The sequence below is a fragment of the Geotrypetes seraphini genome, chromosome 2, assembly GCF_902459505.1.
Source record: "Geotrypetes seraphini chromosome 2, aGeoSer1.1, whole genome shotgun sequence".
Classification (NCBI taxonomy): Eukaryota; Metazoa; Chordata; class Amphibia; order Gymnophiona; family Dermophiidae; genus Geotrypetes; species Geotrypetes seraphini.
In genome coordinates this window covers 310,001,582-310,015,402 of record NC_047085.1, presented here as the reverse complement: position 1 = coordinate 310,015,402, position 13,821 = coordinate 310,001,582, and the positions used below count along the sequence as shown (strand labels likewise).

The 13,821-nt window shown below is 41.8% G+C and overlaps 1 protein-coding gene across 2 annotated transcripts in view; it reads right to left on the bottom strand.

Moving 5' to 3' along the window:
* The window catches only part of LOC117353728 (tetratricopeptide repeat protein 30A), a 183,397-nt gene that overhangs the window by 92,488 nt on the left and 77,088 nt on the right, over window positions 1-13,821 (bottom strand). For both annotated transcript variants that reach the window (XM_033929974.1, XM_033929976.1), the window contains one exon: window positions 4,011-4,076. In XM_033929974.1, the coding sequence (XP_033785865.1) occupies window positions 4,011-4,076 (66 nt within the window). The remainder of the gene's footprint in view (window positions 1-4,010; window positions 4,077-13,821) is intronic.

Here is a 13,821-nt window from a genome sequence, read left to right as displayed (position 1 = left end):
ATGAGCCTGGGAAATACTACATTGGCGCTTTTTCATGTATATGCCCCAAAGCAAAGTTAATTTTTCAAAACTCTGCAACAATTAATACTACCACTGGCCGCTTCTAATTTAGTGGTGGCAGGGGATTTTAACGCTGTTATGGATCCATTGATGGATAAAAAAACCTAATAAAATTATGAAATCATTAGGATTAGATAATTTTGTACATTCTTGTGATTTGAAAGATATATGGCGGATACTTCATTTTGATGAGCGGGAATTTTCCTTTTGTTCCCAGGTTCACAAATCCTTTTCAAGAATAGATTATATTTTCATTTCAAATCAATTAAGTCAGCAGGTTACACAAGCCTCCATAAATCCAATTATTTTGTCTGATCATGGGGTGTGTGTGGATTGAATTTAAACTTGCTGAGCAGGATAATGGCAGATCTTTATGGAGATTCGATAATACATTGTTAGCGGATTCAAATTTTCTTGAAGAATTTCAGTTAAAAATGAACAAATTTTTCCAAATTAATACTTCAAATGAAATCTCAGTGGAAACCTTATGGGATGCTTTTAAGGCTACCATGAGAGGTCAAATTATTTTATATTCAGCATAAGTTAGGAAGCAACTTAAAAAACAATTTTCTAATTTGGAACAGGAAATTAAGGTTTTGGAGTCAAAATTGATTGAAAAATGGGAACAAACGACTCTACAGGCTCTTTTAAAAGTAAAATGTAAATATAATGAGATTTCTTCACAATTTGTAAGGAAAGATTTGTTTTCTCAACAGACCATGTATTATGGAAGCTCAAATAAGGCGGGAAGATTATTGGCAAATTATCTCAAAGGAAAGAAAAAAAGGACAAAAATTATTGCAGTAAAAGATGAAAAAGGTGATACTCATTCTCAAATTGGACCTATTTTAAAGCAATGCTTAAATTTTTATAAAGCTCTTCCGAGCCTTATTCAGATAAAGAAAAAGATGGTTTAGAGTTTTTTTAAATGAATTAATGGTCCAAAAATTCCTGAACATATAAAAGGAAGTTTAGATGCCCCTATATCATTAAAAGAGTTGCAATCAGCGTTGAAGTCCCTTAGAGCTGGATCAGCTCCAGGTGGAGATGGTTTCATGGTAGAGTTTTATAAATCATTTCAAAGCACCCTTTTAGTTCATATATTAAATTTATATTAGGTCCAATTAACTAATGGTTGCATCACAAGTACTATAGCGGAATCTGTTACTATAGTTTTGCTGAAGCCAAATAAAGATCCCACATTGGTTTCAAATTACAGGCCTATTTCTTTAATTAATGTAGATGGAAAACTTCTAGCTAAGACATTGGCTTTATGCTTGGCTAAGGCTCTCCCTTTTATCATTGGAATGCACCAAACAGGATTTGTTGCTCAGAGATATTCCTCTAATAACACCAGATTGGCTTTTCATATGTTAAATTTAACAAAAGCCATGAAAGATCCAGCCTTTTCAGTATCCTTAGATGCAGAAAAAGCCTTTGATCGAGTGGAATGGATCTTCATGTATCAAGCAATGGATTGGTTTGGAATGGGTTCAGGATTTATACAAATAATCCAATCCTTGTATGGTTCCCCTATTGCTAGACTGTATATTAATAATAATCTCTCAGAGTGTTTTAGTTTTCGGAAGGGAGTCAGGCAAGGATGTCCCTTGTCTCCTTTGCTTTTTGATACTGTATTAGAACCCTTGTTATTAGCTATTCAGCAAGCGAAGGAGATACAGGGTATTCCTTATTCAGATCGTGAATATAAGGTCTCTGCTTATGCAGATGATATACAGCTTCATTTGAGAAGTCCTGAAACAACCATTCCATGCTTACTTGACTTAATAGAGAAATTTGGAAAATTTTCAGGATACAAGATAAATTGGAGTAAATCAGAAGTGCTTCCACTTAATGTCCATTGCACAAAAGATTTAGTTGAAACATTCCCCTTTTATGGAAAGAGGATGGAATAAAATATTTAGGCATTTGGATAAAAAACACGTTGGATGAAACAATGAAAATGAATGAAAAATTTTTATTACAGAAGGTAACAGAAATGTGTGAGCAATGGAATCCTTTACATCTTTCTTGGTGGGGGAGAGTCCAAACTATTAAAATGATGATCTTGCCTGCAGTTTGTTATCAAATGGGTATGTTATCAGTTTTTTTTTCAAGGGTCCTTTTATAAAAAGTTAAATAGTATTCTTATAAAATGTATTTGGCTGGGTAAAATTGCTAGAATTGCATTAGTATCTCTACAAAAGCCAATTAATTTTTATAGGTACCATCAATCCTATATTTTGCACCAGGGTATGTATTGGGTCCTCCCAGAGCTCACTGAAAATATCCCAGATTGGTTGTGGTTGGAATGGCGACTCATGTTTCCTCTGCGACTATGCCATGTTCTCAATATCAAAATGCCTAGATTATATAAAGAAAACAGAATATTAGTAGATACATGGAAAACCTTACGATATGTCAATAATCTAACACCTATTCCAACATATAAATCAACAAATTAGACTATATGGCTAAACTCCAAGATTCAAATTGGCAGATTTAAGGTCATCTGGAAGCACTGGATGATAGCAGGAATACGTATTTTAGATGATGTTATATCTAATGGTGAATTTTCACAGTTGCAACATAAATTTGGACTTAATAAATCACAAAGTTTTCGATGGTTGCAATTGAAGCAAGTGGGGTTCCCTGAATGGAAAGATTTAAATAACCAATATAGTTTGGAATTCTTATGCTTTCAGGTGGACTTCCTAGGACACCAGGCTGCACAGTGATATAAATTGATAGCTGGATTTATAAATAAGAAACCAAAAACTGGTCTTAGGGACATTGAGACGCACCAAATTTCTGCGTCTCAATGGCCACGAATTTGGACTTGGAGGATGAGATGTACAATGTCGGCATCTAAAAGACAAACATGTTTTTTTCTGTTACATAGAGCATTCTGTACCCCAGTTCGTTTACAAAAGTTGGATAGCTCTAAGTCAAATAGATGTTGACATTGTCATCTCGAAGCAGGGACTTTAGATCATTTATTGTTCTATTGTCCATTTATTTTGGCTTTTTGGAAATCAATATGGGCCAAATCAATTGTTTGTTGGAAAATCCAGTGGCATTGTCCTATGATACTGTGTTATTTGGCATGTCATTGAGGGCTAAAAGCCAAATATCATCTAAGAATAACAGGCTTTTACTTATAATGACAGGAGCCATTAGCAAAATATTGTAATGTCTAATTATTGTTTTCCCCTTTAAAAATGCATATCCGGGAGGGGCGAGGACGGGGGGTCTGGTATGATAATGAATTTTAGTATATTGATATGGGGTTCACGATAGATATTTTATGTGTTGGACATTGTGATTGTTTAGGGGGAGGGGGGATTAATTCTGAAATGGATATTAATAGAATATTAAGTGGGGGGGGATTAATTCTGAAATGGATATTAATAGAATATTAAGTGTGGTATTTGAGTATAAAATGTTGTATTTACTGTTACACTTATTGTAAGTTTTGAAAATAATAAAGAATTGGAAAAAAAAAAAAGTGCAGATAACCCAAAATATAGCAGTACAAGTGATTTTTCACCTCAGGAGAACTGCAAAACCTTTGTTGGTCAAACTCCACTGGGTCTCAGTTGAAGAACAAATACAGTTAAGTTTTTGGTTCTGGCTAATTCGATCTTAGGATATACAGAAACATTATTGGACAGGGAGAGCATTCTTGAAGACTGTACCTGAACTCTGGAACAAACTCCCATATAAGCTATGATAAGACAGTTTATTTACCTTCAAGAAAAGCTTAAAGAACTTTTGGTTTCCTGATGGTTAGACAGGAATAGTTTTGAAGTAGGTTGGATTGATTTATATTATTCAGAATGCTGTTTTATATGGCTTTAAACTGCTTTGGATGGGCAGTCTTTTGCCCAGGGATGCAGTATAAATGTTTGTTTGGGGGTTAAAAAAAAACACAAAAAACATATTCTTACCGGAGTTAGGAATTTGTATGTGAGTTGTGCATTTTCTGCTAGAACATCTGCAGCAAGATCAAAATACTGAAGAGAAAAATTATATAATTAGATTTTTAAGCTTCTTATGTTTTTCATTTATGCAAAGTTAAAAAAAATTTCCATATCTTCAATCTACCCACAGTTTCAAAGGGAAGATTAGGCACTTACCTTGATTATCTTCTTTCTAGTAGATAGGAACATCAGTCTTGAACCTGTGGGTTGTGTACCTCTGATGGTGAGATCTGGTGTAGAGAGTCTTATTTACATTTTTCTGCTCCGCATCCCATCCCTCTGGGCTGGTCTGTAATTCCACAGTTTGTATCAAAGCAAATGGTCAGCCCTAGGGAAGAAACATAGCAGAGAGGGATATAGGGAGTCTCCCTGAGAAACAAGTCTGTTCTATTCATATCACAACATTGAACACAAAACAATCATGAACCATTTATATAACATATAATGAGGTGGAATGAACAAGCCTACCTGAGTGCAACCTGCACTAACAACCTTAGAGTTCTGAAAGATACCCCCTGGTCTCTCCAAATAGCAGAGGCTCTGTATCCTTTACCTTGCTGACAGAGGAAAGAAACAAGATATCCAGAAATACTAACATGTCTGAGACAGCAAGAAGGCTAATGAACATCTGACAGAGCAAGCTTCAAGACTGATGTTCTTATCTACTAAAAAGAAGATTATCAAGGTAAGTATCTAATCTTCCCTTCTAGCGCAATAAGAACATCAGTCTTGAACTTATGGGACATATCAAAGCAAGCCCCAGAATCTAGGGCGGGACAGATGAGCCTGCTGAAAGTACTGAAGATCCAAATGTGGTATCCAATTTGGCCACTATATTCACCCTTTAGAACTTTGTAAAAGTGTGGAGGGAAGACCAAGTGGATGCTCTACAGATTTCATCAAGGGAAACTGTTCTAGACTCTACCCAGGAGGATGCTACGCTTCTAGTGGAATGCACCTTTAAGGATACAGGAAGTCGATTTCCACTTCCAATATAAACTGAAGAAATGGTCACACAAATCCATCTAGAAATGGTCGCTTTTGTAGCCAGCTGGCCCTGGCGGCTAGTCCCCAGCAGCACAAAGAAATGATCTAGCAGCCAAAACGCATTCATCACTTCCAGATAATAAAGCAACACTCTGTGCACATCCAGCAATTTCAGAACTTTGTCACTCTTCTTGGACCCCAAGAGTGTGAAGGTAGGCAACCATACTCCCTGGTTGACGTGAAAACTCGAAACCACTTTTGGTAAGAAAGAGGGACTGTATGCAATAATACCTCGTCTCTGAAATTCTGAGAAAGGGTTCTCTACAGGATAAGGCTTGCAGTTCAGACATCCATTGTGCTGATGTGACCACCATTAAGATCTCTGTTTAAACTGTCAGGTCCATCATTGACTCCTTCTCTAAAGGCTCATACAGAGCTCTAGTGAGAGCCCACAGAACGAGATTAAGACAACACATTGGGATGCAGACATAACGATCCCTTCAAAAATCTGGACACATCTGGGTGAGCAGCTAATGTCCTTTTATTAGTCTGAGATCTGAAGCATGAAAGACCTGCTATCTGTACTTTGAGGGAGCCCACTGCCAGGCCTTTTTCAAGCTCCTCTTGAAGGAATGCTAGAGCCAAAGAAATAGGAGCTGTGACCAGGTTCTCACTCTTCTGTGTACTCCAACCCTGGAAGCACTTCCAGGCCTTCGCATAGGTGGCCAAAATTGACTGCTTCTTGGACCTTAGGAGAGTGGCAATAACCACTTCCAAATATCCTTTAAAAGCTAAGGTTGCACACTCAAGAGCCATGCTGCAAGACCAAAGCACTCCGGATCCTTTAGAGTAATTGAGTCCTGTGAGAGTAACCCCAGATGACAGGGTAGTCCGAGTCTCTAGTCCCTCTTTAGAAGGACTAGATATGCATACCACAGACACCTCGGTTAGTCCGGTGTGACAAGGACTACTAGCCCCGGGTGCAACATTATTCTCCGCAGGACTCTGCCTATCATTGGATATGGAGGAAACACATATAGAAACCCTGCCTGTGGCAATGACTGCACCAGGGCGTCCAAGCTAGAGAATGACACGGGGACAAATGTTTCCCCACCCCCGTGATAACTCATTTTCCCATCCCGCCCCACAAGTTATTTTCCTGTCCCTGCCCCGTTTCTGGAAGCTCCATTCTTATCTGCACAAGCCTCAAACACTTTAAAACCATAAGTGTTCGAGGCATGTGCAGTTAAGGCAGAGCTTAAAGGAATGGGACAGGGACAGCAACAAAAATCACAGGGACGGGACAGGGAAATTGAGTTCCTTTGGGGACAAGGACAAATTTGTCCCTATGTCATTCTCTAGTCCAATCCAGTGCTTCCTATCTCGTATCTTCAACTGAAAATATATGTTATTTTCTTGTTGACCGATGACACCATCAGATCATAGAAACATAGAAACATAGATGACGGCAGAAAAGGGCTACAGCCCATCAAGTCTGCCCACTCTGCTTACCCACCCCCTGTCTATGCCCTAATGACCCAATTTTCTTATCTTGACCCTCTTAGGGATCCCACATGGGTATCCCATTTATTCTTAAAGTCTGGCACGCTGTCTGCCTCGATCACCTGCACTGGAAGCTTGTTCCAATGATCAACCACTCTCTCTGTGAAGAAATACTTTCTGGTGTCACCATGAAATTTTCCGCCCCTGAGTTTGAGCGGGTGCCCTCTTGTGGCCGAGGGTTCCTTGAGAAAGAAAATATCATCTTCCACTTCGACACGTCCCGTGAGGTACTTAAATGTTTCGATCATGTCTCCCCTCTCCCTACGTTCCTCGAGAGTGTAGAGCTGCAATTTGTTCAGTCTCTCTTCATACGAGAGACCCTTGAGCCCCGAGATCATCCTGGTGGCCGTCCGCTGAACCGATTCAATTCTGCGCACGTCTTTACAGTAATGTGGCCTCCAGAATTGCACACAGTACTCCAGATGAGTTCTCACCATGGCCCTGTACAATGGCATTATGACTTCAGGCTTTCGGCTGACGAAACTTCTATTTATACAACCCAATATCTGCCTTGCCTTAGATGAAGCCTTCTCCACTTGATTGGCAGTTTTCATGTCTGCACTGATGATTACTCCTAAATCTCGTTCTGCTGAAGTCCTAGTTAAAGTTTCTCCGTTCAAGAAGTACGTCCTGCATGGATTTCTGCTTCCGAGGTGCATGACCTTACATTTCTTAGCACTGAAGCCTAGCTGCCAGGTTGAGGACCAACTTTCCAATGTAAGCAGGTCCTGCGCCATATAATTCTGTAAACTGCATTCACTTACTATATTACATAGTTTGGCGTCATCGGCGAATAGTGTTATTTTACCTTGAAGCCCTTGAGTCAGATCCCTCTTTCTTCTTCCCCTCTTGAAGTCAGTCAATTTGTACCTTTGCTTAATCTTTTGTAAACCGCATAGAACTTCACGGTATTGCGGAATATAAGCTATTATTATTATCCCCTATGAACATGTTGAAAAGGAGTGGACCCAGGACCGAGCCCTGCGGCACTCCACTGATCACCTCCGATGTTTTAGAGAGGGTACCATTAACCACCACCCTCTGAAGTCTGCCACTCAGCCAATCATTGACCCATGCAGTTAGTGTCTCTCCTAACCCCATCGATTCCATCTTGCTTAGCAGCCTGCGGTGTGGGACACTGTCAAAAGCTTTACTGAAGTCCAGGTACACGACGTCCAAAGACTCTCCCAAGTCCAACTTTCTTGTTACCCAGTCAAAGAAGCTGATGAGATTGGATTGGCAGGACCTATCCTTGGTGAATCCATGCTGACTGGGATCCCGAAGATTCCCTTCATTCAAGATCGTGTCCAATTTGCTTTTAATTAGTGTTTCCATGAGTTTGCACACTATTGATGTGAGACTCACCGGTCTATAATTCGCAGCCTCTGCCCTGCAACCCTTTTAATGCAGACATTAGCTAATTTCCAGTCCAGGGGAACTTTCCCCTTACTTAGGGAGAGATTGAATAGTTCAGCCAACGGTTTCGCCAGGACATCGCTCAATTCTCTGAGCACTCTTGGGTGCAAATTGTCTGGTCCCATGGCTTTGTTCACCTTGAGTCTTGCCAATTCACTGTAAACTTCACCTGGTGTGAACTCAAAATTCTGAAACGGGTCTTCTGTGCTTTGTGTTGCCTTCAACTGCAGACCGTGTCCCGGTGCCTCACATGTGAAGACTGAGCAGAAGTATTCATTCAGTAGTTCGGCTTTATCGGAATCTGCTTCCACGTAACTTCCGTCCGGTCGTCTAAGGCGTACTATCCCGCCTGTGTTCCTTTTTCTGTCACTAATATACCTGAAGAAGGATTTATCCCCCTTTTTAATGTTTTTTGCCAGAATTTCTTCCACTCGAAGTTTTGCCTCCCTAACTGCCATTTTGACCGCTGTAGACCTGGTCCTATATTCTACCTTTGCCTCTCTTTTCTCCGTGCGCTTGTAGGAGAGAAACGCTTTTTTCTTCTCCTTAATGAGGTGCGAGATCTCCGCGGTGAACCATTGGGGTTTATTGTTTCTTTGTCGTTTATTTACTGATTTTATGAAGCGGCTAGTTGCTTCATGTATGGTTGATTTCAGTGTTAACCACTTAGCTTCATCATCGGTCTCCGCTTGATCCTGCAGCGTCCGATGGATGAAATCTCCCATGCGTGTGAAGTCTGTGCCCCGGAAATTGAGTACCTTTGTTTTCGTGTTTGATCTAGGGAAGCCTTTCCTAAGGTTGAACCATACTATGTTGTGGTCGCTGGAGGCTAGCGTATCTCCTACTGAGACCTCTGAGATGCTTTCCCCGTTGGTGAGTACCAGGTCGAGGATCGCCTGGGCCCTAGTGGGCTCCGTTACCATTTGTTTGAGATGTGCTCCCTTTATGGAGGTTAAGAGCCTCCTGCTACCGCTGGTTGTCGCTGAAAATGAGTTCCAGTCTGCATCAGGCATATTGAAGTCCCCTAGCAGTACAGCTTCTCCTCGTAGAGTGATATTCTCTATGTCTTCAATTAATTCTGCGTCCATGTCTTCCAGTTGTCTTGGGGGTCTGTATACCACACCTAGATACAGGCATTTTTCTCTGCCTCTTGCCAGGTTTACCCAGAGGGACTCCCCGGTGTACTTGACATCTATGATCCTGGTGGTTTTGATGTCCTCTTTAATGTATAGAGCTACCCCCCCCTCCTAACCTGCCCTCTCTGTCCTGAGGAAGTAGATTGTAGCTCGGTATAGCCATATCCCACCCATGTGAGTCCGTGAACCAAGTTTCAGATATTGCCACCACATCTAGGTCGGCATTCCTTATTTCAGCCTCCAATTCTAGAATTTTGTTACCTAAACTGTGTGCATTGACATACATGGCCCTCCATATCTTGTGTTTGCTAAGTCCCTTTGAGGCGTATCCTACCCGAGTCGGTGTGACTCCTAAAGAACTGTTTGCAATGTGGGTACTTACCTTGGACATGGAAGCGGAGTTTCGACTCACCTCATCAGGATAATTCCTTTCTGCACTAATATGTGAATAGGTACCCTCCCCCGACTTACCTAGTTTAAAGCCCTGTAAAGCAGGCGGGTTAGTCGGTGTCTGAAGACGTTCTTACCCCTACTGGTCAGATGGAGTCCGTCTGGTCCCTGAAGTCCTTGTAGCGCTTCCCCATGGTTTAGGAATCCGAAGTTCGTATCCCGGTACAATCCCTGTAGCCACTCGTTCGTCCTCAGGATACGTTCATCTCTGGCTTTTCCCTTGCCTCTAACTGGGAGGATCGATGAGAAAACCATCTGCGCTCCTGTCCGCGTCCCCAACAACTCACAATGCTGTCAAACACCACCTGAGATACAGCCCACTCTCCGGGATCTAGTTTGACAGCTGAGAAAATTCACTTGCACGTTGTCAACTCCCACTACATATGCCACTGAGAGGGCCAACAGATGGAACCTTTGGGCTTTCAAGTGTAGTGGCTTCCCTACCGATTGACATAGGATACTGCTATTGCATTTTCTGAGAAAACTCATACCCTTTGTCCTGCAGTGAACTTCTGAGCACCTGCAGTACCAAATGGATGGCTCTCAGCTCCAACTGGTTAATCAACCACTTCCTCTGTGTGCAACGGAAGCCCCTCGCAATGCGCTCCCCAATCATAAAGATGTCTTAGCGCACTGTACACTATATACTGTATACTTTCGCACTCTTAGTTTGATGTACTCTGTATCTCCTCGGACTATATGCATATTGTAATTCGCTGAATGTCCAGCTGTCTTGAATGTAAACCGCCTAGAAGTCGCAAGATTGTGGCGGTATAGAAAAATAAAGTTATTATTATTATCTGTCATCAGAATCACCCACGTGGAAACGAGAAGTGGCACTCCCTGGGATATAGCCTTTGGCTTCAGCCACCAATTCAGACTGCAATGTGCTTCCATTTACAAGAGTAGGGGCATCTGCAACACATCTATTTGTGGGGACCAATGGGATAAGAGTGCATCTTGGAGAGGGGGGTAAATGTGCCCTTGTCCAAGGAACAATGTCTATAGTTGCCACCATTGACCCCCGGCACCTGGAAGTAATGCCAAACAGTTGGTGCTGTCCTGTCCTGAAACTCCCCGATCTGATGCGTGAGCTTCACTCTGCGGGCTTCCAGGAGAAAAACTTTGTTGTCTTTTGTGTTGAAATGGACATCCAGATACTCCAGAAACAGTGTCGGCTCCAGATGGCTTTTTTAGAAGGTTAAGCCCAGCCCAGGCTCTGCAGAAACTGAATCACACGCTCCACTGCTGTCCTTCCTTCAGATTCTGATGGAGCTCATATCAGCCAATTGACCAGGCATGAATGCACTTGTATCCATCCCCTCTTTGTGGAGGTGTGCTGTTGCTTTGACCATCACCTTGGTGAAGGTATGTGGTGCCATGGCCAGTCCAAACAGAAGGGCCGAGAACTGGAAGTGCTGCTCCAGAACGTGGAACATCAAGAACTTCCTGTGATCTGCAAAAACAGGGCTATGCAGATAGGCCTCTGTCAAATCCAGAGAGGCGAGAAATTCCCCTGGCACCATGGAGGCAATGACTAACTTTACCCTTTCTATATGGAAGCAAGGTATCTTGAGAGCATTGTTGAGCGACTTCAGATCCAGAATCAGATCCTCCAGGACCTCCGAATGGTCTGCCAACATCTGAATCTCTTTTGGGCACGATAAAGTATATGGAGTATCTGCCTAAGCCTGACTCTGCATCTAGGATGGCTTCTATGGCTACTTGTTCTAGTAGCCTCCTTACTGGCACTTGAACTCTGACTGCTTTTGTGGTTTTCCTGTTAAAGAATCCACAAAGATGTCTGGAAGGGGATGAAAGAACTTGAGTTTGTGCCTCTCCTGAATAATTTCCTGTATCCAGAGGTCTAAGATGATCCTCATCCACGTTTCTCAATAAGCCAACAACCTCCATCCTATCCTTGGAGGTATGGCTGCTGACCTGGTGTCATAACAGTTTTTTGGAGGCCACTGTAGTGTGGGATCCTGTTGACTGGAGATGCCTGGTACCATTGTGCAATATTACTATATAATTCAATAGAGCATAATTCAACCATCAAAGAAAAAGCAAAAATTATGCTTGACATAGTAATGATCACTCCACTGATCACTATGTAGTACAATATAGGGTGAGAGAGAAACGCAGTATTTTGCACTAAGCTAAACACAGCATATAAATATGTGGAGAGAAAAGCCTCAGTTAATGCTTCATGGGCTCAAAAAAACTCCACAGCAGTATTTACTGCTGTTCTATCATAATGTCCATATAGTGTTTCATTCAAAGGATCAGTCAGCATCAAAATTAAAAAGCAAACGCTACAGTGTACTAACACCAGGCACTGTTGAAACAAAGCAAAAAAACTTATCTGTATTTTCACCCTGCTTGTTGTTGTCAGTGGAGTGATCATTATTGTGTCAAGTATAATTTTTGCTTTTTCTTTGATGCTTGGTACCCCAAATCTATATTTCGATCCTTGAAATTATGTCTTGACTGAAGGTCCTCCTGAGTACTGGTAAAAGCACCAAGAGCCACAAAAACTACCTTGACCTGACCCCCTAGGGGCCCTTGGCTTGCTGTCTGGTAAAGACGTCGGTTTACGATCCTGTACACTGGCCATGAGATCATCAAGACCCTTACCAAAGAGCAATTGACCTTTAAAAGGCAATTTGCTCATAATAACCTTAGAGGATGAATCTCCCGTCCACTGTCTGCTCCAAAGCATTCTATGGGTGAAAACAGCATATGCAGAGACCTTGCTCAGGACCCTGAACTGATCATATAGAGAAGGGGTGTCCAACCTTTTGGCTTCCCTGGGCTGCATTGGCCGAAAAAAATGTTTCTGGGGCAGCAAGACAGAAGAGGGAGCTGGCAAGACAGTAAACACCGGGGGCAGCAGAGGAAAACACTACATCGCCCTTGACTGAGGCCACACAAAATAATTCACCGGGCCGCATGTTGAACACCCCTGATATAGAGCATCTGCCACATAATCTACTCCCAACATAAGAAACTTGTGATCAGTGTCAGTATCCGCTCCTGGAGCTCTATGCAACATTGAGTGGCAAGCACGTGCAATATATGCCAACGCTGCCTTCAACCCCAACGCCGCAGCCTTAAATTGCCTCTCTTAAGGACAAAATCCAGCCTGCGGTCCTGTGCTAGCCTTTCTTGGATGATAAAATGAGGCGTTTGTTCTGTCTACTGGGCTGGAATGAAACTCAGAACTATAAACTGTCTAGAGTTTACTTTAGTTTAATTTTTAATCTTTCTCGTTTCCTGTTATTGATATTCATAAATTTTAGAATGTTAGTCTAACTATTCTATTTTTCCTTATAATGTAATAGATTTTGAGGGTTTTTGTTTTTTGCCTTCAAAGTTCTTTACTTTCCGTGATGGAAGAAGATGAGGTAGATATAGTGGCAATCACAGAGATATGGTTCACGGAGAACCATGACTGGGATGCAGTTATAAAGGGCTATAATCTGTTCAGGAAAGAAAGGGTAGGAAGAAAAGGAGGGAGAGTAGCGTTATATGTCAAAGATCATATTAAAGCCACACAATTGCAGGATCTGCAGGGCAAGGAAGAGGTACTGTGGATCACTTTAGAAAGAGGGAATGATAAATATATTTACACTGGTGTGATATACTGGCCTCCTTCACAGACAGAAGAAGTGGACAGAAATTTAATAATAGACATTCAGAATATATCTAAAAAAAGGGAAGTTTTACTAATAAGTGATTTTAGCATGCCGGATGTTGATTGGGGAATCCCTATTGCAGGGTCTTTTAGAAGTAGAGAGATCCTGGATTCTCTATAAGGAGAACTGTTCCATCAGTTGGTAATGGAGCCCACAATGGATGGGGTCATAAACAGCCTGCACATAGTCGTGTCTTCTCCGAGATCCATGGATGCTACTTGGTTAAGACCTGAACCTCCCAGGCACGATACAGAGTTTCCTACTACTGAGGACCAAGACTGAGAAAGTAAAGGCAGTGGTACTGAATCCACATCATCTTCTGACTGAACTCCCATATCCTGCATATGGCTCTGCTGTAGGGAAACTGCACTCATGATGGGGAATCCCTGGTGCTACCCCTGAGGAGTCCATATGGTCACTATAATTCAAGTATACTTCGTACATCATATTAACAAATTATGGAGCAAAACCCTAACCAGGACGCCCAAAGGGCCCTTGCAGGTGCTCCTAAGTTCCCTTCTAGGGTTT